This window comes from Nannobrachium achirus (assembly GCF_963921795.1).
Source record: "Nannobrachium achirus genome assembly, chromosome: 9".
In the NCBI taxonomy this organism is placed as follows: Eukaryota; Metazoa; Chordata; class Actinopteri; order Myctophiformes; family Myctophidae; genus Nannobrachium; species Nannobrachium achirus.
Genome location: NC_137818.1, coordinates 45,280,267 through 45,305,477, shown reverse-complemented (window position 1 = coordinate 45,305,477; position 25,211 = coordinate 45,280,267). Strand labels below are relative to the sequence as shown.

The window sequence follows — 25,211 nt, the reverse complement described above, 5'->3', positions numbered from 1 at the left end:
TGGAGGTGGGGTCTTTGTCATGCATTTCACGTATACATTTTGAAATACCGGTAAGTGCTAAAAGGCAACGTTTTCTCTGAACTGAACACAGCGCTTTCAAAGTCAATACATTTCCTATCTACGCTAATGGACACACACCGTATTTATAAAGTCCATAAATGGATTGTATTATTTCTCAGCAGCGCTGCCTCACAAATTAAAAAGCGGGCACCGGTCATATTGTCCTGTGGTTCCTATACAGATATTAATAGCCACTATATCCTCTCAAAGCTATGCCACCAAATCCCTAGTACATCATTACCCTGTGATGCCTTTGTTTTGAAAAGCATTCTTTCCACCTTTGTTTTGAAAAGCATTCTTTCCACCCTATGACTTGGTCTTATCATCTGAGATCAAATTAAAGAAACATAGGCCTACTCATTGCAGAACTAACATCATTAAGCAAGCAACAGCAAGGTTGATTATACCAATTTACATGAAATGTTCATCTATTTCTTTTGTTTATTTTCTTTGTTATGCTCGTTTATAACTGTTTCTCTTGATCTCAAACCAAATAATTTCAATGAGATATGAAGTGAAAGTTGTGCCAAAATGTATATTACAAACTGTGTGTGTGTGTGTGTGTGTGTGTGTGTGTGTGTGTGTGTGTGTGTGTGTGTGTGTGTGTGTGTGTGTGTGAGTGTGTGTGAGTGTGTGTGTGTGTGTGTGTGTGTGTGTGTGTGTGTGAGTTTGTCTAGCTATACTTATGGGGACTAAACGCATGTTTACACAGTCACCTGCAGGGGACCTCCTCTGATAGTGTGGGGACAAAATAGTAGGTCCCCACAACGGTTAGGTCGGGACCCTCACATGGTTCTGCAATGACAGACAGTATTCATTATTTCTGGACGAGAAAGCTGGCAGCAAACAAAAGAGGGAAAACACATGGGCAGCAGAGTTAAGAGGGACATAAAGAGAGGAGAAGACATAGCTATTTCGGGGCTTGTGTGTGTCTGGAATGCCAACTGTTGACTCACTGGCTGTTCTCTCTCTCTTTCTCTTTCTTTCTCTCTCTCTCTCTCTCTCTCTCTCTCTCTCTCTCTCAACCTCAAGCCCTTCATTGCCAAGAACTTTTCCGACCACAGACCCTCTCTCTCCCATGATAAATATAGCTCACTATTACCCTTCCCAAACACTCAGAACAGCATGCACACGTGCCCACCACCCTGCCCAGTCACCAGCACACACACCAAAAAAAAAGAAAAAAACTATACAATATATAAGAGTACTGGATGACTGCTTACAGATGCAGTCACACACAAAGACCAACACACACAGAGAAAACACTCACACACACTAAAAGAAAGAACAGACATTGAAAGTGGGACGATAATAAAAGCAAATCGGTTAAAAGGAAAACAATCTCACACAACACAAATCGGAGGTTTGAAAAAGAACACTCAGCTACTAAAAGAACAGCAGTGAGCTAGGAGGAGACGGGACGCGTCCAGCATCAGGCCCCATCCATCATCTGAGGCTGAAGTGAGTGAGACTCTCTGGAGCAGCATCAAGAACAGCCAGCTCCCCTCGCCTGCCTCTCTCTGCTCGCTCTCCTTCCTCCTCCAAGTGGGAACTCTCCTCCCGCGCTCACCTTCACTCACAGCCATCCATGAGCGGGACCAACTCCTCTGCCTACCGATCGGAGCGCAGTTTCCACCAGACCTCCTCTTCGTCCTCATCCTCGTGCAACCCCTACATGGAGAAGAGCAGAGGACTGTTTGCAGACGACTTCGGGTCCTTCATGAGGCCCGGGACTGACGCCTTGGGATTCTCCAGTAAGTCCGCCACTGATTCCTCTCTGGCACCACTGTGAGGCACACATAATACAGTGTTAAAAAGTGATGGAAACTGCAGGCTGAAGTGACAGCTTAAAAGCACTGCCTGTAGAGGAGACGGCTGTTTCTGGTCACATAAGATGTTGGTTAGCACAATGGGACTCTGTTTGCTGTCAACAGACTGCATTATGCTGTGTCGAGGGTACATTATTTAACTTCCAGAATAACTTAACACTCAGGATTGTTCTGTGCAGCCATGGAACAAAATATGTCCAAGGCAAATATGTTTTTATAGCACATATAAAATAACAAATTGCGCAGTGCTGTGTGTGATCCATAACTGTGGCTTTAACCACTTTCTGGCATCCCTACTTTGGATGTGTCATTAAAGTAAAAAAAAATAATGTAAAGAAAAGTTTAATTATTACAATATATATATATACATATATACTGTATGTAGGTCTAATTCAAAATGTTAACACACTTTCAAAAATAGTAAAAATATCTACAAGCTCACAAAGTGTGTTGTGAGCTTGTAGATAAACCGTTTTTGAAATAGTGCTTAGTGGTTAATGTGAGCAGTTAGTGAGACTCTGTGTGAACTCTGTGGGCAGCCACTTATGAATTCATACTAGTGTGACATTTGAACTTTCAATGGGGCTGAGTGCCTCTCTTACCAAGTGTACAATGTTGTGGTTTCTCCGCAGGGGTTGGAAAAGGCAAAAAAGGAGGGGAGGGGTGGGCTGGGTTTGGGTTCAGTAGCAGCGAGGCAGAACAGGATATTTTAGTGCCTTCAGTGCTATGCCCTTAGGTGCTGGAGAGAAAAGAGAAGGGTGAGTGTGGGGGAAATGCTCGTGCATGCGTGCACGCATGGATGCACAGATTGCACACGCGCGCGCACACACACACACACACACACACACACACACACACACACACACACACACACACACACACACACACACACACAAATGCACACACATACACACACACACACACACACACACACACACACACACACACACACACACAGAAACCAGGGAATGCTGGACTCATTGCCAGTGAGGTGACTTCACACACTGAGAATGACTGGGATGATTACTGCATACGTAAACCAGATGGTTGCTTGGTGACCACTGTACAGACACACACACACACACACGCTCATGTCTAGTTTTGGTGGTATGTGCCTGAAACCATTTTTCAACAGACGTCACTGGCCAGGCAACACTTTGGAATGGGCAGTTCCAATGTATTGTTTCTGTTAGCAAGCTATGCGATGACACAAAATTAAAAAGGCAAAAATATGTATGATATGGGGGAAACTTTGATAAATGTCCAAGATGTTCTATGTTATGCTTTGATGTCCTACGACAAAGTATAAAATAGGACTTAAGTGGTTAAAATAAACATCTTTTGCTTATAGACGGGGCAATGTAGCGGCATGTAGCCAGCTGCTACCGGCACACCCCTTTATCATTAACCTTGAGAGACGTTTCACTCCAATGAAGGTTTAACGAATGGTCATGTGTGTGACTGTGCTTGCCTGTAACAAGCCTTCAACAAATCAATGCAACAACACACAGACTGTGTTTGAACTTTTAACCAACAGTTAAAAAAGTTAATGATTTTGTCTGATCCTCACAGGATGGAATTTAAATGGGAGTTAACCACTTAAGCCCGATTTTATACTTTGGCTACTTGAAAATAGCAGATCTACAAGCTCTACAAGTCGTGTTACGACAGGTGGTGAACTTGTAAATTTGCTATTTTTGAAAGAATGATACAAATGTAGATGCCAGGAATGATGTGGTCATTATAAAACAACTATAATCACATAGAATTGCAGGACAATACTGTACATCATTTTCATAAATGTTCACTTCTTTCTTTCCAGGTCCAGGAGGGAATATCAAGACTCTGGGAGACTCTTACCAGTTCACAGTGGATGTCCGAGACTTCTCTCCTGAAGATGTCATCGTTACCACCTCCAATAACCAGATAGAAGTCCGTGCAGAAAAGGTAGGCAACCATTAAATACATGTTTGTATTTTGTATTTTATCAATGTGAATTGAGAATGTTACCGTCAAAGCTGGTGTTTGCTGTATAATTTCTCATCTTTTAAAAAGAACATGTCAAAATGGGACTTGGGTTCCTGCCCACCACCGCAGATAATAGGGGTTGACATTCTTTGTCACTGTGGTAGTAACTCCTACTACAGGATGGTCAAGGTCAAGGTCAGCAGAGGTGGAAAACGTACTCAAATGTTTCACTTGAGTAAAAGCTCCAACTGATGGTCTGGAGAGGGCACTTTTTACAGACAGATAAAAGGGCAGGGGCTCACGCCCCCTTTGATGTCGTGCCTGTCATATGTCATGTGATAATAGCATTGTGTCTTTCTGTGATATGTCATGTGATAATAGCATTGATATGTCATGTGATAATAGCATCGTGTCTGCTTCTTGACAGCTGGCTCAGGATGGCTCGGTGATGAACACTTTCACTCACAAGTGTCAACTGCCCGAGGACGTGGACCCCACCTCGGTGACATCATCCCTGGGCACCGAGGGAACGCTGACGGTCATGGCGCGCAGACACCCGGCCAAACATGAGCTCACGCAGACCTTCCGAACAGAGATCAAGATATAAAGAGGGACCTGACATTCCCACCACAAGCTCCCAATCCCCTCACTTCCCGTGTTTTGTATGCTACTTCCTGTACTTCCTGTCTTCTCCAACAACACTGTTGTACATTAAGCTGTTGTGTTGGCCTTGTGTTTTATGATGGTATTTCCCAAACAACGTTTCACTGTTAAATAGGGCTTTAGGGCACAGTCACACCGCACTTTTATTCTACCTATGCCAAAGCATTTCAATGGGAATGGAGCGGTTTGCTGCCATCTGCGGATTTCTGCAAACAAACCTTAGGGCAAAGGTCACACCAAAGAGGAAAAGCATTGGCAGAATTCGCCCTCATAGGTAGAATTAAACGTAGGTGTGACCGTGCCCTTGGTGGTTATTAGTGTGGAGTACTTATCTTCCAAGTAAACATTTTTTTGCTGCGCTACTCCTCGCACTTGTGCCATATGTCAAATCGACCGGCTTCATCGGGACACGCATGGTGCATTTTGCTAAGAGATACGTTATATATTATAGTTTAATTGATATAAATATATTTGTGAATTAATTTTCTCCATTGACTTTAATTAAAATGTTAACTTTTCCCAAATATGGAGATGGCTGACATCATAGACCACGAGACTGACACAGTATGTCCATATATGGACATCACAATACCTTCAAATCGTGATGTCATCCTTTTCCCCCTATCTGATTGGCTTAACTATAGGATTGGCTCCCCATTAGTGTCAACTGCAACCACACTTGTAATTTCCAATTGCAGCTTTCTAGTTCATAATGTATTCTTGTAAGGGTCCTGGGAGATGGGATTTATCTAGGGTCTTGAGCTAAAAAAACACACACACACACACACACACACACACACACACACACACACACACACACACACACACACACACACAAATGTATTAAGATGTGAGTATACTTCAAACACTTGGTACAAAGTTAGCTTGCTATACAGTATTTCTGATTTAGAAAAGTGTATCTCACTTCTTAGGACTTACTTCACTTCCCTAAAATATGGTTGCTTAATAATGTATTGTATATTAGTTGTGTTCCTGTGTGAATAAATGTTTCCTTTTTGGATGGAACCTGTGGTCTTCTCTGAACATAACCTGTTACTGGGAGTCAAATTGTAATCACGTTCCCATACTGGGGAATGGGAGGGAGTTAATGTTAGGTAGCCTACATATAATAAATTGTGTTCCATTCTGTTCTATGATCAAATGGGGTGGGATAATTGGCTATGAACAGTTCAGAAAGAAGCCAATGACATCATGGGGATTTCAAGCTAATAGAAAAGGCAACCTTCATCTTTTTTAATTAATAACTATTTTTGGAGGAGAAATGGTGAGAGATGGTGTCACCGAGTTTTCTGAAGTGCACAAAACCCTCCTCTGAGACACTACAATAATGGCTTATAATAATGAATATTAGTGAGAACAAATTATAGGTATATATAGGCCTATAAAGATGGGTTGAACATGGGTGATATGGTTCTATATTTATCTATTCTGTGAATAAGTTGTTTAATGTTTTGTTTGTTTTAAACCAGGATAGGTCTGTGTTGTCTGTGCCGTGAGCCTGTGAGCCTTGCCAACTGCGCCATCCCGTGGTTATCGTTTGCATCACGCGTGCTAAAGAAACGTATAAACTGAATCAATCCCATAGCCCGGAGAGTCGCGCTATGATTGGCTAGTTGGTTGTTGTCCTGGCTCGTGACAGACATTCAAGAAAATAGTAATTCATTTGAGCACATAAATGGTTGTGCGAGACAAAAATCACTATACATTTAGTCCAAAAACTAAAAATTAATATATTATTGCAGTAACTTTCAAGACAGAACATTTATGTCAGAAGTTACATAGGAGAAAATGCGTGTGACTTTAGCTTGAGGCAGGCTAAATAATCTTTGCTTCTGGGGGTTCCTGGAACAAAATATTTTTAGATGGGGGTCCGCGGCAAAATACATATCATTTTGGGGGTCCTTGACATGACAAAGTTTGAGAACAACTCGTTTATTCCGAAAACGTATGGACTAGAGAATATACATTTGTAGAATCGGACACCCATCTCAAAATATTGTGTTCCAGGCCAGGGAACCCCTGAAACAAATATTTCACTCTGAATTTGGGTCTTGCTAGATGCAGGATAGCTAGATGCAGGATAGATGCACGCAGAGAAAATATTGTCTCCCAGACAACCAACTAGCCAATCACGACACGGCCAACCCTCCGAGCTATGGGGTTTAAACCATACCCACCCAATATCCATTCGGCCACTATCAATCGATCAGAGAGTGGAAGATGGCGGTGGATTGCGTCTGTGGGGCAAGATCGATCGCCGAAAAACTCGATTGACTTTATTCCAACGACCGTGGAAAAAACAGCTGTAACAACAACGTGTGATAGAGAGCACCCGAAGCCGTGGTGAACAGAAAGCTACGATTATAAAGAGGTAATTCTGAAGCTCGTCTCGATTAAAATGGCGTTTTAAGCCGAGGGGGAGAAGGAGGCTATAAAACGACAGGGATAATGAAAGGCCCTGTGTCAGAACGCGCCATCTTGTTGCTCCACTGCATGCAGCGCCCAGGCACACTACATTAATCCCTGATAGAAAAGGCACAAGGATTGAGGAATTGTAATCAATCCGTTGCATTGTCAAACCAAAATTGTTCAAAGTGGAGGAGCGTTGGTTGCGTCCTGAAATGTCAAAATGCTCATCGACGCTCGTTGCTTGTATTCTGACATCGGTGCATCAGTTGTGTGACTGTGACATCAGTTGTGTTAAAGTAAAAGTATAATTATTAACCTGTTTGCTAATGATCACTATCACGTTAGACTGTGAATACAATTTAATAATACAATTTAATTATTAGTTATCTTTTCTGATATTAAATTAATTTATTTCCATCTTCAATCTGTTTTAAACCTTGAATAAATTGTTGCAAGAAGTGATGAGAGGGGTCGATTAGCCTTGGTTCAAGACTGTTGTATGACCGTCTAGATCTAGAAGATCTAGCCCTAGAATAGCTGTGATATTGCATACATCTCATGTATTCCAAATTAAATGTATGCAATCACAGCCATTCTAGATGTATGTATATGAGCATACTCATTTAACTTGACAGTTATTTAACAATGTATCTCCAAAGTAATAAATAGATTTAAGGCAAGCCAATTAGGCTGTTTGTCAAAATCTCTAATTCATATAGGCTACAGGGGTTGACACTAAGGTCTCAGAGGCACTTGTCCCTCGAGCAAGTACAGGTCATGTTCTACTTGCCCAAAGGTCATGCCCAACTTGCCCGAAAAGTAAATCAACCATTATAAAATGATAGATAAAATTTGAATTACCGTTCAGTTTAACACTTTTTGTTTTACTTTCTGGAGCTATTTATGCCAAATACCTACATAGATGACTATGGGTTATATTTGTATCACTCAGGCAAGATTCAGGTGTTTAGACAGATTTTGTTTTGCTTATAGATGGCTGCATTCCCTCCCTCTCAAGCACTGGCCCGGTCAGGCAACCTGAAAGCAAACTCCACCTGCCCGAAAGTTTCATTTACCTTCCAGGGGCAAGTGGGCAACCCTTAGTGTCAATGCCTGCATAATGTGCTTTGTAAAATGATCAAGATGTTCTAACATCGTTTACAGCTGAGACTTTATTGTCCCGTTTATTGACTTTGTTGTGTGTTCACATACATAACAAACAGACAAGTACCATTGTATATTACACAAGTGCTTAAACTGGGGGTCTGGGGACCCCCAGCTTCCTGGAGGAGGATCGACAGTGTCCAAAAAGAGGCACAGTCTAAACACTTTAACCCTATTTTATAGTGTGGATATTAGTCACATCAGAATTTGAACAATTCATGAACAATTTTGAAAAAATCAAATCTTCTCGTCCCTGGCACAAAATATTTGCAGATGTGAGTCTGCAGTCAAATATGGTTTGGAGTTTGGAGGAAAACGTTTGAGAGCCATTGGCATAGCACTAAACAGACAGCAATATAATGGTAAAGACAATAGGTGGTCTCTACATAAATACATTCATTTACAGTATACATTTTCAACAGTTCTTTGGATCTTGGAAATATATTACTTAGACATTGGGGGAGCCCGCTGGCCTAGCGGCCCAGGCGCATACCACATATAGGCTGACAATCCAGCCTGACAGCGTGTCGAGGGTTTGAATCCCGATCCCGACGACCTTTACTGTGTATCTCTCTCTCCCCATTTCCTGTCATCCATCTCCACTGGTACTTTCAAAAAGGCAGATAAAGCCCCCAAAAATATCATACACAAAATATATAAATAATATTAATAATAATAGTAGGCCTAGTAATGGTGAATTGTCCAGTAATAATCATTGACTAATAATGAGACAACATTTTGACCGGTACAACATCCCACTTCTTGACTGTCAACAGGTCTACAGAACCATCCTGCTGATCAGACTAGTCCAAAACCCCCAGGAGGATGGAGTTCCCGTGGCACAGCGGGAAGGTTCTGGAGCAGCTCAACCATCAGCGGCAGCAGGGCCTGCTGTGTGACTGTACCTTTGTGGTTGACGGAGTGGACTTCAAGGCCCACAAGGCCGTGCTGGCAGCCTGCAGCGCATACTTCCGCACTCTCTTTCTGGACCAGAAGGATGTGGTGCATTTGGACATCAGCAATGCAGCAGGTAAGGACCTTGGATTAGGTTGCGGAGACCATGCATGTGAGAAGAATGACGTTTCTGTCCCAGCAGAGACAGAGATGAAAGGAAAGTTGTAGATCAGGGGTCTTCAACGTTTTCAGACCAAGGACCCCTTAGTTGAGAGAGAGATGAAGCAGGGACCCCCACAACCTTTTCAAAGATTCCATATAGTTTTCCATATCGTTTGACAGCATCATCAGTGTATTTTGGATTCATGTCAATTTGTGTTTTCAGATATTTAACCACTTGAACCATCAATACTTAAAAAAGTTGACCTTTCACTATGTACTTAGTCTGCTCTTTTCCCCCTCTACACCAAACCTCTAGGCGTTGTGAGCTTGTAGATCTGCTATTTTTGGCTAAAGTTCTCAGGACCCTTGGTTCAAGTTGTCAATATAAAAAAGGAGAAAAAAGTTTCTATCACACAAAGATTTGGAGGACCCCCTATAGTAACTCTGAGGACCCCCTGTTGAAGACCCTTGCTGTAGATTCTATCAATATCACCTTAACACAACTTATCTTGCAACTATTCACAGTGACGTGTGTAATCGAACCTCTTGTGCTGTTGCGTGTGTGTTTATTATTGCAGGTTTGGGCCAAGTTTTAGAGTTCATGTACACCGCCAAGTTGAGTCTAAGTCCGCAGAACGTGGACGATGTGGTGGCTGTCGCCCACTTTCTCCAGATGCAGGAGATCGTAAATGCTTGCTCTGCCTACCAGTCTGTAGCCGTGCCACAAGCCCCCGCTTCCTTGGCAGCACCGGATCCTACTACTGCTGGTGAGTGGAGGCGTCAAAAAAATGTTTTGACATTACACACACAGTAAAATCCTCAGGGGACGTGAAACCATGTCTGATTTTGTGGTGCCTGTACAGGTTTGAAGGATAAAGACATGACAGGCCAGTAAATAACACAGCTGCAGTTAATAAAATTGATAATTGGTGCGTTAAGAGATTTACAGTAGGTGTGCCCAGAGCCATGGGTGTGCCGATGTACAAAAACATTGAAGCATAGACTGTAGTCAGCACTGCAGTATTGTCTATGCTTGCACATTGGCACACCAAATCGAACACACCCAGTATTAAACATATTAGCTACAACTACGTTACATGCACAGAATGCCCAATATTGCTTGTCCCTAATAATTATCTCCGTCCAGAGCTTCTGCTACATTAAAAAATAAATGTATCCTGTATATCCATGGATATACAGGTTTTGTGGCATTTGTACAAATATTAGACCTTACCCCCCGGGTCCACCGGGCGCGTCGAGCGTCGCGTCAACGTTAACGCTGGGAACGCTCCCGTTTTAATCAATGAAGGGTGCTCCACTGCCGACGTCAACGTCTGCGTCGGACGCTCAAATTTGCCCCGGTTCATTTTTTGACGGCGTCCGACGCCGGCATGACGCCGTCATTTTGGTGGAGCCCTAGCCTTACTTGTCGAATGTTTAAGCATGTAATGATCGCATACTTTCTTTTACTTAAGACCATTTTTCTAATATTTTATTTTGTAACATTTAAGACAAAATAGAAAATCGAGATGTCCCTAGTGTCCACCTGACCTGTACCGTTTAGGCTATGCCATCAGATCAGATGTCTTCCAAATGCATTGATCTTTCAGGTTGTAATTTAGCCCTTTTTGTCCCATGAATTCAAATAAAGGATCGTTAATGTTCTCATCTATGTGTTATGGAATAGAGAAGGCTCTAATTCCATTCCAATTCCATTTATTTTGTATTTTCTCACTTTCTTTACACAACAAAAGAAAACATGGAAGGGGAGCGTCAACTGGAGAATGAGCTGTCAGAGGAGGCCACGCGAGTAGATGAAACTCCAGTCACAGAGAACGAAGCTTCCGAAGTCATTCAAGAAGTTTTGAAAGAGGAGCCTGTTAGTGATCCACCACAGGCTGCTCCCAGCACCCCCGTTAGAACTCACTCAGGACGAGGACGACCTCCAAAAAGTGCCACCTCCCCTGCACAAAACAAAACAACCACAGACAACACAGAAGAAACTGTGGCAAAAGATGTTCCTGAATTTCAGGATGACCCCTCAGACGCCGACTACACACCCAGTCAGTATTCCACTACCTGCTTTCATTATGTGACATTTATATATCATATACAGTACATATAGAGATTTGTATATACGCCCATGACTATTATATATCTCATAGCGAGATAATAGTTGGTATGACAAGCTAAACCTTTGTTATTTTATTTGTTATTTTATACCAGAATCGCCAGTTAAGGCGGCAGGCAGGTCATCCTACATGAGCTCTCGAGGGAGGAGAATTAGAAGAGCTCCTCGACGGAACTTCCCAGCCGGTGAGACTGTCGTTAACTATTCAAAGTCCTTGAACAGCATTTCAGTGAGAAGGTGACTAGAGGGGCCAGGGTGTGTGTCCGTTTTATATCTCTCCATATGCTCACCTTCGTAGACAATGACTCGGACGAGGAAAGCGTGCAGAAGGAGGAAAGGAAAGCGGAGGCCTTAGGGGAGGCGGCATCAGCGGAAGAAGAGGACAGCATGGAGGACGCAGCTGGGGGGGAGGCCGATGACGAGGTGGACGGAGGGGAAGACGAGGACCTCGACGACCTAACGGAGACCGAGGATTCAGGTAGCGGACGAGAGCAGAGGCTGGGACAGACGGGAGCCGCCAGCAGCCGGTCGGAGTCCAAGCCTTACAGCTCTGTGACTCACAAATGTGAGGTGAGGACTGCATTTACTGCATGCATGTGTGAATGATGACTCGATCTGTTCGACAATGACTTAGAGCAGTGTTTCTCAAAAAAAAATCTGCATGGGCACACTTTTCATGTCCTAAGAATCCATGGGCACACGAACATAATACGGGGGTGTAAATATCGTCACTGTCGGGAAGAAACTTTGTATCTCCAAGTTTCACATTTGTAAGTTTCTTCGCAAAGTAAAGCTCTGCTTCATCATACAAGGCTGTCGCACAACAGTAGTGAAAACAGCAGATCTACAAGCACACAACGCCTCGCACCGCAAGGCGTTGTGTGCTTGTAGATCTGCTGTTTTCACTAGGTGTTGTGTGCTTGTAGATCTGCTGTTTTCACTAGTTTAAATCATTTTTAAAATGATAAATACAATACTGGCTTTCAAGCAGTTTCAAGGGGCACACTTGACCCTTCTCAGGGGCACACCAAAGGTCCCCAGGCTCAGTGGTTGAGAAACACTGGCTTAGAGACAGATAATTGTTAATAACCTGGGCATTCTAACGCCGGCTTCTTTTCCAGGACTGCGGGAAGAAGTTCACTCACACGGGCAATTTCAAGAGGCACATCCGCATCCACACAGGGGAGAAGCCCTTCAGCTGTCGTGACTGTCACAAGGCTTTCTCTGACCCTGCAGCCTGCAAAGCACATGAAAAAACACACAGGTTTGGGCTTGTTTTAATCAACCTTCCAATTCATACAGTAGGTACCCTATAGCAGTGGTCCTCAACCTTTTCAGGCGACCCCCAAAATAATCATATTTTGACAGGGGACCCCCGCACCCTTACGAGCACTAACAGTTGAGGCATTACATTTTTATAACACGGTTCTATTGTGAAAATAGCAGATCTACATGCTCACAACGCCTCGTGTTACATGCTCACAACGCCTCGCAACGCGAGGCGTTGTGAGCATGTAGATCGTCTATTTTCACAATTTTGCCCCTAATATTTTACAATTTGACCAATGTTTAATTTGTCATTTTAGAGGTATTAAAAAGTACTTAAATTGTCACTTTAGGAATGTTCAGATACCCTCTATACACTTAAACTTTATGTTGGTTTATTTACTGTTGAATGAGAAAACAATGTTCCACATTAAGTTAATAATCTGGAGACCCCCCCCAAATAATTTGGGGACCCCCCTGGGGGTCCCGTCCCACAGGTTGAGAACCACTGCCCTATAGAACTAGTGTTTTTCATAAGACGTTGTTAGGGATCCCTGCATTCCTTGCTGAAAACGATGGTTTACACAGCATGTTATTTGCTGGAATTGAATCCCATGTTGTTTTTTTTTATTCCAGTTTTTCTCAATTATTTGATGTTTTCCCCTTTTTTCCTCCCAGTTTATGCGTTCTGCCAATTCCCACTTCCCCTTGTATTTTTCAATCTCTTGTAGCTGCTGACCCCTACTTAATTTGTTAGTTTGGGAAGGTGTAGGCAAGCACGTTACGCTTCTTTTCACCTGCTGTAAGTTGGGAGTTTCACCAGGAGGACATACAGTAACGCATGCAAAGTAACATTCTATCACTCCCAGTTAGGCTCCCTGCTGACCAGCCCGTAGGAGTCACTAGTTCAGGAAAATGGTTCAAGTTCCCCACCTCCTGTGAGTGCGAACATGGGCAGTTGTGTTCGTCAGAGCGCCTGCCAAGCCAGAAGCACAGCTGAGCACTCAAACCCCTAGTTCAGGGGTGGGCAACTTTGATGATGGCGAGGGCCACTATATTTCCACCTTCTCTCCAGAGGGCCACAATGCATATTGCTATGTCCTACTTTGTCATATCTCATACAAAAGAAGCACAAATAGCAGATCTACAAGCTCAAAACGCATCGCGCTGCGATGCGCTTTGAGCTTGTAGATCGGCTATTTTTGCTTCTTTTGAATTGGAATCCTGAATCATTTTTGTTATTTTTTAATTGGAATCCTGAAATGTAACATTTTTATTTAATTTCAAACGCATTTAGTTATATGTACCTAAATACAAATACATTGGACATAAAAAAATACATTTATACTTCTAGTCATTAAGCTACTGATATAGACTGACAGAATTAAAGCAGGTCATGTTTGGAATTGACACAGCTGAAATCAATAATATATCAGTATTCCGGTATTAACCTGCGGGCCGCATTAAGCGAAGGTGGGGGCCTATGTATGCCCTAGTCTCTGTAGTGGTGCACTTTTTCTACAGTTTGTAAAGTGTAGCCGTACAAGGGTTTAGCCATCCAGGTTATTGACTGATCTGGAGAAAGAAAAGTTGAGTTTTTTTTGTACATCAAACAGCAGATAATAATCATAATCACTTGTCGTTGTCTCCTAAAGTCCACTGAAACCATTCTGCTGCTCCACCTGCGGCAAGAGCTACCGTCAGATCAGCCTGCTCAACCTGCATCGCAAGCGCCATACAGGCGAAGCACGTTACAGCTGCGAAGAGTGCGGCAAGCTCTTCACCACGTCCGGCAATCTGAAGCGCCACCAGCTGGTGCATAGCGGCGAGAAGCCATATCACTGCGACTTCTGCGAGAGGGCCTTCTCCGACCCCACGGCCAAGATGCGACACCTGGAGACACACGACACCAACAAGGGGAACAAATGCCCGCACTGTGACAAGCGCTTCAACCAGGTCAGAGGTCAAACCGATGGAGCTCACTGTGCCATTAGATCTTAACATTTAGTTAACCCATTTAGGCCTAGAATTATTGAATGCTTTAACCAATGAAAAATAGCAGATATACCGGTACAAGCTCACAGTGTGGCACCGAGTGCCGCGCTGCGAGCTTGTAGATCTGCTATTTTTGAAAAAGACGTGAAAATGTGTGCAAATCTTTGAATATATGTATTTTCAAAGCGAACGTTTGTAACTCAAATTTTGCTTCTGGGTGGTCCCTGGAACTAAATATTTTGAGATGGGGGTCCGTGGCCAAATAAATATCATTTTGGGGGTCCTTCACATGAAAAGGTTTTAGAACCACTGACATAGGAGTCTCTCAAGAACAGACTAACTGAGCTCCAGTTAAGTGAAAAGGACCTTTTCTTTGACGATGGCTGGCCAGATTGCTGACATAGAAACATAGGTTTTTTCAAAAGATCTTAGAAGGATTCAAAAGACACTTATAGAATCGGGTCAAAATTCTAATCTTCGCGATTTTTCAAAAATAGCAGATCTACAAGCTCGCAGCGCGGCACTCAGTGCCGCGCTGTGAGCTTGTAGATCTGCTATTTTTCAATAGTTAAAGCATAAAATAATAATACACAATAATGTGTACCCGTATATCTGTGCTTTAAATTATGTCACGTTAGTTAAATTAAAAATCAGTTAACATGAATTAATTGATTGTATGTTCTTGATGGGAATGTTTCAATATATATTCCCATATCTGGTTATTTATGTGATGTTTTTTTTTTTTGCAGATAGGGAATCTGAAGGCTCACTTGAAAATTCATATAGCAGACGGTCCTCTCAAATGCAAAGAGTGTGGGAAACAGTTTACCACTTCAGGTAAGATTTGGTGTAAAGAGCAGAATATGTGTTCATCAAGAAAAGGAGAAGAAAGTGGCACCTGCAGAAGGATATATAAATTGCAAAAGCAGTCGTACTTGACCATCTGTTTATTATTATTATTTCTTTACTTTTTTAGGAAACCTGAAGAGACATTTGCGTGTTCATAGCGGTGAGAAGCCCTATACCTGCATGCACTGTCAGAGAGCTTTTGCTGACCCCGGGGCCCTGCAAAGACATGAACGCATCCACACAGGTACTTCGCATTCCATTTGTCAAGATTCAAATGTTATCCAGTCACTTTTTGCATTAGTATCAACAAAGGTCTTGCATTCCACTCTGACACCGTAATTCATCTTTGCAGGAGAGAAGCCCTGTTTGTGTGTTGTCTGTGGCAAGGCCTTCACCCAGGCCAGCTCGCTTATTGCCCATGTCCGCCAGCACACAGGAGAGAAACCCTACGTTTGCGATCGCTGTGGCAAAAGGTCAGATTCTTCTCATGTTTCATCCTCAAATGTCCAACTTAGTATTGTGTAGCCACGCCCTTGTCTCTGGTCCCAATTGGAAGAGACTGGCCTCCGAAGGTGATTTGCACAAGGTGTTAATTATGTGTTTAGCAGACTGCTCCAGCTTGCCACACTCGCATGCCGCACTGTCTGCCAAGCCCCTCTACTTCATAGCTGATTTGAAGCCGCCGACTCCAGTGCGCCGGCACTTTCTCACCCAAGGGAATACACAAGTGTTATAAAATACAGGAAGAGAGATACATAGTCTATGAATGTTTGGCCTCTCTGTTCAGTTTGGCCTTAGCTTTCAATAATAACACATAGACTCACATAGTGTGTGTGTGCGTGTATTAGTTCACAAGCACAATGTTGATTAAGAGATCAACAGGATTTACATGCATAGATTATCAGCTACGTTCCAACTGTCACACTTGGTTTGACTTCACCAGGTTTTTTGTCCATTTTGTAATGTCACAGACATAGCATGAGCTGTGATTGGTCTACTATTGAGGAGACAAAGATATATAGGAATAAACCCTGAGCTAAATGGCTTAGTCTTTGGCAGCGCTGTAAAACTGAGGTTTTACCCAAGGAATACAAGTCCACAAATGACTGTAATTTACAGTGACAAATTATCACAACCTCAAAATTCCTTGAAAGTCTCTCTAGAACACATGAGGCTTTCCAATTTATTTTTATAACGGAGTATGGCAGTTAACCGCTTTAACCCTGGCGTCCCTATTTTGGGCCTGTCAAAGAAATGTCAAAAGAAAATACACTAAGAAGGCGTTAGAAAGTGTCAGATGGTGACACATGGGCTTGTAGAGCAGCTATTTTTGAACAAGTGCTTTGGTTCCCCAATCATGACTCTGTACAAATAAAGTAGACCAGGGGTCTTCAACGTTTTCAGGCCAAGGACCCCTTAGTTGAGAAAGAGATGAAGCAGGGACCCCCACAACCTTTCATATATTCCATAGTTTCATTGTTTGACAGCACAATCATCTGTGTATTTTGGATTCATGTCAATTTGTGTTTTCAGATATTTAACCACTTGAACCGTCAATACTTAATAAACTTGACCTTTCACTATGTACTTAGTGTGCTCTTTTCCCCCTCTACACCAAACCTCTTTGCCAAAAATAGCCGATCTACAAGCTCACAAGTTGTGAGCTTGTAGATCTGCTATTTTTGGCTAAAGTTCACTAGGACACTAGGGTTCAAGTGGTTAATATAAAAAGTGGTTATTATGAAAAAGGTTTCTATCACAAAAAGATTTGGAGGACCCCCTATACTATAGGGGGTCCTCCAAATCTTTTTTTTTTTTTACTATAGGGCCTATAGTAACTCTGGGGACCCCCTAGGGGTCCCGGACGCCCTGTTGAAAACCATTGAAGTAGACCAAGAATGAGACACCTCCTCTTCTTCTCTCATTGGACAGGTTTGTCCAGTCTAGTCAACTTGCCAATCATATTCGCCATCATGACAACATCCGTCCACACAAGTGCCAGATGTGCAACAAGGCATTTGTCAACGTGGGAGACCTCTCCAAGCACATCATTATTCACACAGGTACTGCAGTAATGATATGGCCAGTCATGTTTAAGCTTGTATGGATACGTTTAAATGTCTGGAGAAATTACCTGTACAACAACTGTGAACACGGATATTTCACTTTCAAAAAAAGATTGTGTTTTTATCATCTACTCGGGCTATTTTTAAGTTGCTCGATTCAGTATTTAGATATTTGATATTCGATTTATCCTATAAACCCATTTTAACTTCAAACTCCATTTTAACCATATTAGATTAATCGAAAACACCCAACCTTACTGCCACGTGACTGATATGCCCTCCCAATACAGGGCCATGTTTTTTCCATTACTTTTTCCATTTATTTTGTTATTGTATTTTATTTTAAATTTAAATATTAAAAATAAAATATAGCTGCAAGCAGCGATAAAGTGGCCAAGGCATAAAAAGCAGGAAAGCAAAAAGGCATCAAGGTAAAGCAAAGAAGACATCAAAGAAAAACTAGAAGCAGTGTTCTTCCGAACAGGACTCCGGCAGGTCAGGTAGGTTTTTTTTTGGCCTAGTGGTGACTCTATAATAGGCCAAAGTGAAAAGGGTGCCACGTGTTCTTGGGCCTTTCACGGCAATCGGACGCTGCATGCGGGATTTGAAGCATTTTGTTCCAAAAATGTGTTTTGCAAAACTTGACCCGCTGGTGGCGCTATAACAGGCCAATGTGAGAAGGGTGGCATCTGTTCCTTGGCCTAGTGGGAATGTGTGTGCAAAATCTCACACACATAGCAGGCTGCGTTTGAGACATTTTGTTCAAAAAGGAGCAATCCTGCAAACCTTGGAATTCAATGTTAGCCAATTAGATAGAACTAGCCCTTACCCGTTCAAAGATATGAGCTCCAAAATGATGTGCAGTGTGTGGGTTATGGGATGTGCACTGTGCACACAGTATATGAGGGATGGAAAGTAACTTTAACTGGTGCTTGCATGATGTAGGAGCATCAATGTAAGAAACCCGTTTCGTTTAATGGCTACAGAGATACTGTCCCCCCCCCCCCCCCCAGCCCGCCCGCCCACCCGCCTGCACACACACACACACACACACACACACACACACACACACACACACACACACACACACACACAGAGCTGGTTAAACATTTTGCCTCATGCTAGATGCAGAATAGGTGCGCCTCAAGCTAGATGCAGAATAGATAGTAGATACACCATAAAAATGCTAATATACAGCATACGATTTGTGAAAGTGACAAACGGGCTTCACAGTTATGTCAGGTGTGTTCATATGCTGATGGTGATGCGATTTCAGATCAATTGCTCCAGCCAACGAGGAGAAACGCTGTGACAGACAGACACTCACTCACTCACTCAGACATTCGCAAAATTATAGTATAGATATGATATCTGACAAATCTGTCATGATTACATCACTGTAGAGATACTGTGTACTGATTTGTGTGATTTTCGGATAAAACCTGAAGGAGTAATATCGAAGAATGTGTTTTACATACTGTAAGTCGGCCTTCTGGTGGCGCTATAAATGGCAGATGTGAAAAATGCAGGGCACAGGTTTTTCCTAGGCCTCTGGGAAGTGTGCATACAAAGTTTTACACTAATCGGTGGTTATAGGTAAAAGCACAAATTGGCCTCTACACAACATGTATGCAAAAGACTGTAGGCCTATATGCAACAGACATAAAATAAACTGTGATACTATGCACCTGGACAGTTTGATGATGTACATAGTAAGCCTTGCTGAGCTATGAAGACCATATGAATCGGCCGGGCTATGAATCTCATAGGGCAGGAGCCTATCTCCTGTTTCTGTAGCGTAAGGCAGCTTGATGTACAAGTACACCCCCTGGACATGACGCTAGTATGTCGCAGGGAGTTACCCCCAATCCAACCCTTGATGCTGAGTTTCAAGCAGGGAGGCACTGGGTCCCATTTTTTAGAATCTTTGGTATGACGCGACCCGGGTTTGAACCCGGATCTCCTAGCAGACACTCAAACCACTAGGCCACTGGAGCTGGTACATGATATCATTGCAATCCTTGAAAATCACAACATAGGTGTAGACATGACAGTTTGTATTATAATGCTTGTTTCAGGATTTATGATGCAAAATACATTATTTAGTAATGGCGGATATTAAAATACGCATCAAGGGGGGTTGGGGGACATTTTTAGGAAGGCTCCATATCAGACATTGTTCAAGGAACCAAACTGTAAAGTCTACCAAATGTCATGGTTTTATGCTTATACAAACCCCAGGCGGGATTCGATCCAACGAGCTTCTGCATGAAAGGCATATGCCCTGACCACTACACTAGGCAGCCACAGGATCTGTTAACCATGTTTGTTTAAAAAAAAAAAGTTCTATGTCGGCTGAGTGCCTTGATTTTATTGATTTCTTTTTTATATTTTGGAGGCTTGGGGTGAAATCAATGTAATGAGTGAGTATTTCTGACATTTTCGAGTGATCATATTTTCTTTTACTCAGAACAGAAAAAAAACGGCCGGTAGAGAAGGGCTCATTTTAAACATGAACGTGATCTGGAGTTAGATCAGACGTGTCAACATTAAAGAGTTTGACACATGCACATGCCATGGGCATCCAGGATGTTAACATCAACTCAACCCGACACGGAGTTTGAACTGCCAACCATCCGTATACCAGGCACAGGCACTGACCACTACACTACGGCAGTCACACATAATGGACCTGTCATTTTTTTTTAAAAAGAAAAGAAAAAAGAAAAAGTTCCATGTAATGTACTTGACGCCTTCTTTCAAAATGATATAGCGCCCCCCTTTGGCCAATTGGGGTAAGATTGGTTTCAGTGATATTTGGACTAACCCTCTACAGTAGTTGTGGGGCTCATTTTAAACATGAACGTGATCTGGAGTTAGATCAGACATGTCAACATTAAAGAGTTTGACATATGCACATGCCATGGGCATCCAGGATGTTAACATCAACTCAACCCAATGTGGGATTTGAACTGACAACCATCCGTATTCCGGGCACAGGCACTGACCACTACACTACGGCAGTCACACATAATTGACCTGTCTTTTTTTTTTTTAAAGAAAAGAAAAAAGAAAAAGTTTCATGTAATGTACTTGACGCCTTCTTTCAAAATGATATAGCGCCCCCCTTTGGCCAATTGTGGTAAGATTGGTTTCAGTGATATTTGGACTAACCCTCTACAGTAGTTCATCATGAAAATTTTACTTTGCATGTATGTTTTAGAGGCAGAAGAATAATTTGCATAAAACTTGCAATATTCATTGAATTAATAAAAAAGCATGTTTACATTTTAAAAAAATCCGATCTGACAGATTTGGTCCAAAGTTCATGTAAAAAAAGTTCCGTGCACGTGACGCAAAAGTTCCGGAATAAAAGCGGGTTTAAGTGTTTTACAAACTGCTCAAAATGGCAGAAAATCTAAGGACGGAGCGTACTTAACAAAGACACGGATGGCTTCCGCTTGAGTCAAGGCACACATGTAACCAAGTTGCATGTCTTCAAACGAAACGAGGCATGACTTATGCCCCTTTAAAGTTTGAGTTTTCAAACGCTTCGTATAGCGCCCCCCTTTGGCCAATTCGAGTAAGATTGCTTTCAGTGATATTTGGACTAACCCTCTACATATTTGCCAAATGCCATGAACGTGTCACTTTGCAAGTATGATTTAGAGGCAGAAGAATAATTTGCATAAAACTGCAATATAGAGTGAATTATTACAAAATAATGTTTCGCTTTAAAAGAAATCCGCCGAGACATATCTAACCGTATTGGTCCAAAGTTCATGTAAAAAAAAGTTTTGCGCACGTTACGCGAAAATCCCAGGAGGAGATAGATTTTGACTGTTTTTCATATAATTCAAAATTGTGGGAGAGGTAAAGGTCAGAGGTCAAAAGTCAGAGCATAAAAGTTGTTCGGCATGAGGAGACGCATAAGTGTATACAGGTTTCATTGCTGTACCTGAAACAGGGCATGAGCTACACCAGTTCAAAGTTGGCATTTTTCAAAGGCTTCCTACAGCGCCACCCTTTGGCCGATTGTTGCGAGCTTCGCGTTTTAGCCGTTTGGCATAGTCCTCTGCCATACTGCGAGTTTCGTAAAAAGCGACTGCACGGTCTAGCCGCTAGAGAAAAAGTGGCGGAAGAAAAAGATGAAGTCCAATATCAATAAGTGGCCATTTGCCACTTCGTGGCCTTGGCCACTAATAAAAAAAGTAATTGAAAGATCACGGCCCCCTAAAATATTATGAGGGCAGTATGAGTCACCAGAACCAAGGACGGGTGTTTTTGATGAATCTATCTATCATGGTTAAAATGGCGTGTCTAAATATCTAAATACTGAATACCAAACGCCAGAATAGATGATTTTTAAGTGGAATATTGCTTTAAGATCACTGACTCTTCTATGTTGTATGCAAGAGCCAAGGGCAAAAATCCCCCCTGACAATTGCGCTGAAAGCCTGAAATTAGAGGGAAGAGGGTAATATTCACCCCAATTATATCTGATGTAATTATTTTATACTTTATTTAATAATTCAGGTTATTATCCTGTCATTAAACATTGAGGATGTATCCCTGTATGTAAGTACCCTGTTCAAACAGTACTTACCGGTACATATTTTTGGACAGGGATACACATACAGTACTGTAGTTTCCATAGGCTATATATTTAGACACTGCAGGCTTTATACAATTACATTTAAAATGTATATACTGCCCCTCAAAAGGTTGACACTGGTTTAATTATTGTCATTCAACCAGACAATCTGATTTTATGAATAATTAGGATGAGCCATTGTAGTGCATAAAGCTTGGGAACAGAGGAACGTCTCTAAATATGATGCTTGAGGGTTGCATGCAGACATGTACTGTAGAAGTCATTTTCATATTACACACTTCTAACAACACACTGAAAGTGATTGGTGCATACTAAATAATAGTCTTCATTTTTAAGACCTTTGGCATCATGAAAGATGACGCAAACGTAATTTGCTAATCTGGAATACATTTACAGTACAATCTGTAGACAACATTGCTCTCTCTCCGTCTGTAACAGAATGAACTGATCTAGCAAAAACTCTCCTCCTCGCTCAGGAGAGAAACCTTTTCTGTGTGACAAATGCGGGCGAGGGTTCAACCGCGTGGACAACCTGCGCTCTCACGTCAAGACCGTCCACCAGGGCAGGGCCGGCATGAAGCGGCTGGTGGTCACCGGGAGTGACATGGACGAGTGTGTGGACGGCTATGCCGGTGCGTCCACCTCCGACAGTGAGATCAACATCGTCACGGTGACCACGGAAGACATCGTCACCCTAGCAACAGAGGCCCTGGCTGCCAGTGCTGTAACACAGCTTACAGGTCAGACGTGTGTGTGTGTGTGTTATAGGGATGGGACGATATGCGATATTATCGTTTATTGTGATTAAAAACACTCACGATAATCGTACCTTTTATTTGTCGAGCTGCATATCCAGTTCCACTTAAACCCTCTATAATTGGTAAAAGGTACTTATAATATACTTTTTTTTTTCACTCTCTATCAAATGCCTTTGCCAAAAAATGATCTACAAGCTCACAACGCGTCACAAGTTGTGAGCTTGTAATCCACTTTATTCACGTGATATACAAAATGTAAGAACATTGAATAGCATTTCAACAGGATAAAAAGACACAAAAGAGGCACCTTTCGTGGAGACGGAGTTCTGCCTTAATACTGCTGGTAACAATCAGCACACAGATGAGTGGGAGGAGAATGGGCAGAGTGGGAGACAACGCCATCCTGCTACATGATCATGACATGTACTTTTGGGTGACGAGATGAGTCGCCCTTCTTTGTGTGTGTATGTGTGCAGTTTTACTTACTCTCTTGCAATCTGTCCATGCACAGTGGTTCCAGTGGCTACCTCCGTGTCTGCAGACGAAACGGAGGCTTTGAAAGCCGAAATCACCAAGGCTGTGGAGAAGGTGCAAGAAGCAGGTGAGTTGTAGGGAAACAACCTGACTCCACCTCAACCATTTGAACCCTAGTATGCATAGTTGACAGCCAGTAATAACACTGGAGTAAATTCAGTGAATGTGAAAACTAAAACCTTTACTTCCCGTCTTTTAGCCACTAACCTCAGTAGCCGTGACGTGGTCATTGTACGTTGTGATGTTGACTTAAGAAATTATGAATCAGGTTGATTTAATGAATGTATGGCTGTGCTAGGCCAGTGCTTGGCTTGCCTACGAAATCATGGGAATTGTAGGACCACAGAGAGATGCTGAAACAGACAGATGAAGAATTTCCTCTGTCAGCATAGGTTGCAACATAAATATTGTTTAAATATATTTTTTGATTGAACTGAAAATGCATATCAAAAGTCATAGTGTCCCTTTGAGCAACATAAGTATGGACTCAAACATGTAATTATTATATATCACGTGACAATAAATAACCCCCACCAAATTAGCTTGTTTATTGATGTACTGTATCTAATAGTAATTGATGACTTTCTTTCTTTCGTTGCTTATTTATCCCCACATAGACCCCAACACTCATATCCTGCTTGGCTGTGACTCGTGTGGTGACAAGTTCCTGGACGCCAGTTCTCTCGCTCAGCACGTACGCATCCACACAGCTCAGGCCTTGGTCATGTTCCAGGCAGACTCTGACTTTTACCAGTACACCACAGCAGCTGCTGCTGCCACTGCTGAGGGGGATGCCGCCGCAACCTGGCAATCCACCACTGCACAGGTCATCCAAGGAGGGGAGCTCATCTTCCGCACCCAGGAAGTAGCGGTGGAAGAGGAAGGTGAGGGAGAGACAGTGGAAGAGATCCAAGGAGATGGGAGAGAAGAGGGAGAGCCCCAGGAGGAGGACATGGAGGGAATGGGAACTGAGCCCAGGACAGGAGGGAACGATGACACTGCAGTCACTGAGAAAGAGCAGCAAACAGAAGAGGTGATGGAGTGTGAGAGTGTTATAGTGTCATAGAGAAGCACAGTGTTAAAAGAAACGTTGAAGTATATAGGGGAAAAGAGACAATTCAAACCGCAGAGTGGGGTAGTAAATGGAATGAGCGATTTCTGTGGTTTGGCAAATATTATTGATTAAGAGGTGTCTGCCTTGTGGCTCAATCAGTCATGCACAGACCATTATTACCCCTTTTGGGCGTGAGGATCCAAGTTTGAATCAAGGTTATTATTACAATATGTTACAAGAGTTTTATTATTTTGTAGTTTTTACTTTTTGTTTTTAATTCGATTTTTTGTTTTAATTCGTTTTTAAGGTGGGTTTGCTAGTTAGTTTAGTTTGCTTTGAAAGGTCCTTTTTTTGTAACTATAATGGGGATATTGGGTGAGAATCAGAAAGGTTAAAAAATAATTATGTTATATCCACCCAAAGATACTAGTGCCAGATTGCTCTTTGATTTTAGTTTTTTAGTTTTGTAAACACACAATGCCGTTTCAGTTAGATATCGTTTTTTGTAAACCCTTTCTTTTGTATTTAGTTTATCATTTCAATAACCTTAGTTCGAATCTGACCCCGTCTTGTCTCGCATGTCTATCCTCTCACTCTCGCTCTGCCCTTGGTTTCCTGTGTCTCTACACTAATCTAAAATAAAACACAACATTTTCAAAAACACATACAAAAAGATATACATATAGATATATTGATTCATGATGGCACAGACTCCTAGGTTCTTTCCAAAGTTAGTTGTTATACCGTAACTTAGTGTATTTATTTTGTATACT

At 42.3% G+C, this 25,211-nt stretch overlaps 3 protein-coding genes across 3 annotated transcripts; all 3 read left to right on the top strand.

Annotated features, from left to right (window-relative positions):
* Positions 1-1,648: 1,648 nt before the first annotated feature.
* Positions 1,649-4,464, top strand: hspb7 (heat shock protein family, member 7 (cardiovascular); the record flags this gene model as incomplete). Its single annotated transcript, XM_080733474.1, has 3 exons — positions 1,649-1,814; positions 3,712-3,836; positions 4,285-4,464. The coding sequence occupies 3 exons, from the start codon at positions 1,649-1,651 to the stop codon at positions 4,462-4,464; spliced, it is 471 nt and encodes a 156-aa protein (XP_080589600.1).
* A 2,360-nt stretch (positions 4,465-6,824) lies between these two features.
* On the top strand, positions 6,825-10,065 carry LOC308290898 (zinc finger and BTB domain-containing protein 17-like; the record flags this gene model as incomplete). Its single annotated transcript, XM_080732811.1, has 4 exons — positions 6,825-6,912; positions 8,891-9,144; positions 9,749-9,937; positions 10,034-10,065. The coding sequence occupies exons 2-4, from the start codon at positions 8,940-8,942 to the stop codon at positions 10,063-10,065; spliced, it is 426 nt and encodes a 141-aa protein (XP_080588937.1). The 5' UTR covers positions 6,825-6,912; positions 8,891-8,939.
* An 864-nt stretch (positions 10,066-10,929) lies between these two features.
* On the top strand, positions 10,930-24,865 carry zbtb17 (zinc finger and BTB domain containing 17; the record flags this gene model as incomplete). Its single annotated transcript, XM_080732810.1, has 12 exons — positions 10,930-11,233; positions 11,397-11,486; positions 11,600-11,871; positions 12,423-12,565; positions 14,223-14,523; positions 15,312-15,399; positions 15,539-15,655; positions 15,764-15,884; positions 17,344-17,474; positions 22,569-22,832; positions 23,362-23,451; positions 24,002-24,865. The coding sequence occupies 12 exons, from the start codon at positions 10,930-10,932 to the stop codon at positions 24,448-24,450; spliced, it is 2,370 nt and encodes a 789-aa protein (XP_080588936.1). The 3' UTR covers positions 24,451-24,865.
* Positions 24,866-25,211: the final 346 nt, after the last annotated feature.